The sequence below is a fragment of the Propithecus coquereli genome, unplaced genomic scaffold (genome assembly GCF_000956105.1).
Source record: "Propithecus coquereli isolate 6110/MARCELLA unplaced genomic scaffold, Pcoq_1.0 Scaffold57, whole genome shotgun sequence".
Classification (NCBI taxonomy): Eukaryota; Metazoa; Chordata; class Mammalia; order Primates; family Indriidae; genus Propithecus; species Propithecus coquereli.
The window spans coordinates 1,074,631-1,080,083 of NW_012151618.1; the positions used below are offsets into that span (position 1 = coordinate 1,074,631).

At 43.8% G+C, this 5,453-nt stretch overlaps 1 protein-coding gene across 1 annotated transcript in view; it reads right to left on the reverse strand.

Annotated features, from left to right (window-relative positions):
* The window catches only part of MYO5C (myosin VC), an 82,040-nt gene that overhangs the window by 3,428 nt on the left and 73,159 nt on the right, over window positions 1-5,453 (reverse strand). The window contains exon 34 of the mRNA XM_012658022.1: window positions 4,857-5,139. Within this exon, the coding sequence (XP_012513476.1) occupies window positions 4,857-5,139 (283 nt within the window). The remainder of the gene's footprint in view (window positions 1-4,856; window positions 5,140-5,453) is intronic.

The window sequence follows — 5,453 nt, forward strand, 5'->3', positions numbered from 1 at the left end:
CCCAAGTGTCCATCAATACATGAGTGGATTAATAAAATGTGGTATATGTATACCATGGAGTACTATTCAGCTTTAAGAAACAATGGTGATACAGTACCTCTTGTATTCTCCTGGACAGAGCTGGAACACATTCCACTAAGTGAAGTGTTACTCTTAATAGCCAAAAAGTAAAAACAACCCAAATGCCCATCAACAGCTGAATGGGTAAACAAATTACAACATATCCATACGATGGGATATTATTCAGCAATAGAAAGGAGTGAGATGCTGATATCTGCTACATAGATAAAATTCCCAAACATTATGTAAGTGAAAGCCATCCACAAAAGAGAATATATTCTATGCTTCCATTTGTTTAAAAATGTCCAGAATAGGCACATCTATAGAGAAAGAAAATATATTAATAATTGCCTAGGCTCAGGGATAGAGAGTTGGGGGTAGAGGAGTGAGAGTGGCTGCTGATGGTATGAGGTTTCTTTTAGGAGAGATGGAAATTACATTATGTTATGGTGAAAATTACATTACGGTGATGGTTGGACAATGCTGTAAATATACCAAAAACCACCGAACTTTAAATGGGTGAACTTTATGGTATGTAAATTACAAATCAATGAAGACACTAAAAAAAAAAATTGAGTGTTGAACTGGGTGATCTCTAGGGTCAGTCCCAGCTCTGAGCTTCCCAATAAGCAACTCTCCGTGTGGGTCTCCTCTCGGGTGTGACACTGGGACAGTAGCGCTACAGTCATGTAGTGCGCTGGGAGGCCACGTGTGTGGGACAACACCCCTTGCTTTGGTTCTCCCCTCCCCCTTTTTTGCATTGTCACTTTGTCCCAATAGTTTGAGTTATTAGTTTTTATTACAATAGGTTTCTAATGGGCCTCCCATCTTAGCCCTTCTAAGCCACCCCATTTGATCCTGCCACAGGCCTTTCTAAATCTGAATTTTGAGCATGTTAATTCTCTCACTAAAAATGTGTGGAGTTCTGGTTCTTGGTGAGCTGGAGTAAGCCACACTCCACCCTGTTGCTCCCACTCGATGCAGCTACATGCCCTGGATGGAACGCATGGGCAGCTATTTGAGGACTCTGAAAAGTAAATAGTGTCTTGGGGAAGATCACCAGAATCTGAAGTACTTCCAAATTGAAAGTGAGTTTACTGGTTGTTTCCCTCTGCTTTTCACTGGCCTGACCTCAACACGGCCTGAAACTGAGAAGTGAGCATCAACTTCAACAAAGAGCTCTGGGAGGAGCCCTCCGGCTCTAGCTTGAGGAGCTGGAGAAGGGTCTCCTGATGCTCAGAGAGAGGGTGGAAATGCCCCGCTTTTCCCCTTCCTTTATTCATTCTTTCATGTTCAGATCCCAAACAATCCCATGGTAGCAGCAGCGGTGGCAATGGGGGCCAGTGGGAGCCTGAGACTTGGAGAGAAGGAAAAGTTCCTTTCCCACTGGAGAAGCTGTGGCTCAAGAGGACAGATGAGTCCACTGTTTTAATTCTCTCGTTGCCCTCCCACCATTCGTCCCCAGGAGGGGACATTGCAGGAACTGCATTGCAGAGCAAGTTATGTAAAGCCCCAGTTTTCTGGCTGACGGACCAAAAAGGGACCAGAAAGTTCCAGGGATATTGTGGAAAGGGAGGAGCCTGGGAAAGCTTGGAAAGTAGCTTCTTAAAGTTCTTTATGAGTTCCTGGGCTTATCCCTGAGTCCATGCATGGATTTGACCCTAAACAGCATATACACACTTCGAGAACTGAACTATGACCTAGGCAACCACTCAAGTTCCAGACTGGCCAGCGTATGTCACACATATGAGACAGAACCAAATAGCACCACAAAGCCTCTGAAAACTGAACCAACGTGGGGACCACAATACATAGAGGATGGTCAGAACTTGTAGCCTGAACCCAAGTGGGTTGTTTACATGAAAAAAATATCAACATCCTCCATAGGATGTAGAGATCTAGACTAGCATCTCATAATATAACATTGAAAATGTCTAGAATACAATTCAAAATTACTTGACATATGAAGAAACAGAAAAATCTCAATTCACATTAAATGAGACAACAGATGTCAACACTGAGATGACACAAATATTGGAATTATCTGACAAAAACTTTAAAAAGAAGTTATCATAAAAATGATTCAAAAAGTAAACATAAACTCTCTTGCAATGAATGGAAAGATATTAATATAAAGTCTCAGAAAAGAAATAGAAGATATAAAGAGAAACCAAATGAAAATTTTAGGATTGAAAAATACAGTAACAGAAATAAAATTAATCACTGAATAGTCTCAGTAGCAGACTAGAGATAACAGAAGAGTCGCTGAACTTGAAGGGTTATAGGGATTATCCAATCTGAACAGCACAGAGGGAAAAAAACTGAGAAAAATGAAGAAAACTTTAGGGACTCATGGGACAATAATGAGAGAGCTAACATTTGCATCACAGAAGTTCTAGAAGTAGAAGAAAAAGTATGATGTAGACAAAATATTTGGAAAAATAGTGGCTGAAAATGTCCCAAATTCAGGAATGGAAGAGGGACAGCACTACAGATCCCGAAGAAATTCAAAGGATAACAAGGAAATATTATGAACGGCTCTACGTGCATAAACTCAACAACTTAGACTAAATGGACCAATTCTTGAAAATCACAAACTACTAAAACCCACCTAAGATGAAATACATAACCTGGATAGTCCTACAACTACTAAAGAAAGCGAATTCATAGTTTAAACCTTCTGAAGAAAAAAACCTGTATTGGCTGCCACTGCTGAGGGACTAAGTATGTATTTTTCGCCCTGGCACTCTGTTCTCTTCCTAATTTTTCTAGGTTCCCATCACTCCTGGCGTGCTCCGTCCACACCCTGCTTTCAGTTTCCCTTCATTTCAGCCTGTGCTCATTCCTGTAATTCTTTATTTGTTGAAATCCCATCTGTTCTTTAAGACCCAAATCATTGCTTTTCCTACTCTCCCAGAATCCCTCAGGCCAGAAAGCAACCTATTTATTTGGGTCCCATTATTCTAGTTCCTATCAGAACTGTCTTCATGGGACAATGGGCAAAGCAGCCACAATGAAATTTGCTGTAAAAATGTTAGCGTGGCAATTATGAGATAGAGTTCCACATGAGGCATTATTTTTGCAATTCATGACTAAGAACGAGAAAGACTTAGGTACTAGGAAAATCTTTATATCTTCCCAGGAGCTGTCCTGCCTCGCCATACCCAATGAAACAAAGAGCTCGTTGTGTTTTGCTCTTTGTCCTGGAAGCCAGTTTTCAAGCTACTCTGTCTACTATTTACATATTTTTCTTTTCTTTGGTTCTGATTTTCTACTTGTGTTCATATTTTATTATTTTATCGCTCATGATTTCGTTGTAAAGCCATCTCAAATCCTCTGTAGGCCTTGCTTATGGCAGGCACTTGGTAAATATCTGAACGAATAAGCGAATGCCTCTAACAGCGTAGCACTGTAAAGGCACTACTTCTCTGATGGCCACTTTCAACTGGTGAAAGGGAAAAAGCACTGAGCAACTCCGGGGCAGATGTTTGCTTGTCCTCGCAGAAGTTGTTCTAAGATCTAGAGTTATGAATCTCCCTCATGTCCCTACGCAGTCTTGGGGGACCCCCTGACGGAGTGAGGGTTGAGTTTAGCAAAGGCTGTGGAGGCGCATGTAAGTTCATGGCTTTACTTTAAATAGGGCTGAAACCTACCTCCGAGGGCTACAGGGCATCTGCTTGGAGCTTGTGAAATAAACAGAACTCTTTCCTTTCTCAACAAAGAGAAAAAGACTTGCAAAGGCCAGTCCTTCTGAATACCCCTTCGTATTTGAAAACCATACCCTAGCGTGGGAATTTGCCAGCCTGGTTTGTGGGAATGTCCAAGTTTCACTAATGCTGAAAAGGCATAATGGATGCTTCACATTTATTTCTTAGCTTAAGATACTTCCTTTGTCACCTTCTCTTACATCATTACTATCATCGCCACCCCAGGTTCTCCTATCACAGACAGGTATCCCATTCCTGCACGTATTATAAGAATCTTAAATATCCACCCCATATCATGTGTTTCCTAATCACTTGACCAGTGTTAGTTCCAATAATAGCTCAAGGTGCACGTTTCCTTAATGGAGAGAGAGAGTTGACACACCTCGAAACCGTGGATTTCCTTGTCTTCGGGATAAACTCCAAATGCCTTAGCCTAGCATTCCAGTCTGGATCCAACCGACCTCTCTACTTTGGTCCTACTGCTCCCCAGACAAATCTCTTAATCCAGAAGGAGCTTGAGCAGGGGTACTCGCTGGGTCCCACCACTGTGCCTTTGCCCATGTCCCCTGCCTGCTTTCTCCCTTTCCTTAATCACTCAACGCACAACTCTCTGGCTTAGCCAACTTTTCCGTCTGCAATCTCTCTCTTTTCTGAAGCATTTCCTGCACTGCTAGTTTGTGCCTTGATTTATTGCTTAGCTATTTTAAGCTTCACAAGGGCAGGAATCATATCATTTTTCCTTTGTTTCCTGTGTTCTCTGCCTGCAGTACTAGTCACAGAGAAGGTGGTTATGCGGGTTGAGTGTATGATAACCATAAAGGGCTAGAATTAAAAATATACAATTACTAGTTCTCAGTTAAAGCCACTAGGTCGGATCGTCAAGGTAGCGTGGTGCGGTGTGAGGGGGGTAGGGTCCAGGCGCCAGATGGCTGACATCTCTGGGGCACTGTGAGTCACCTTGCACATCCCCGCAGCAGCTGGTGGGGGTCTGAGGCTGCAGCAGGCAGGGCCAGGCATGTGCGGCCTTGGACTTTAAGAGCATTCCCTCCAGCTGGCCTGTCCGGGGTAGGTGGCCGTCCTGGGTTTTACCTTATCTGCATCCCTTTTCTGCAGGAGCACATGTCCTTGCGCAGGAAGAGGCTGTTCAGCGTGACCGCCCCGATCAAGAAGAAGAGCTGCTTCACCGCCTGCCTCACGAGCTCGGGGTCCAGGCCATTCTGGCACATGGTGCTGTAGAAGTAGCTCAGCTGCTGCAGCACGGAGGTCATTGTGTAGGCGTCTGTGTCGTCTATGCTGGATGACCGCTTCCGGAAGCCCGTGGGCTTCAGGCCAGAAATGCCCTGCAGACTCTCATACTCCAGCATGCCCGGCACTACAGGGAAAAAGGGGACGTTTGCCACTGCTCTCACGTGTCTGTTTCAGGAGATGGGACAATTTTCCACAAGATTCAGTAGGTGTAGCTGTGATAGGGAAAGCAAAAGAATCAAGGATTTGGGAGCACCAGGGTGTGTGTTGGGGGTGGACAGCTGTTTGGAGCAGGGCAGTAGCTCCTCTTCTAGGTTTGAAGCAGCTTTTCTTTCAACTTCACATGAAAAAGAGCCGCTTAGCATGATAACTCACGTTCTGGAACCGTGTAAAGCCTATGGTATTTAAATTTCACGAAATTAAGGAAAGTAGGCCGGGCGC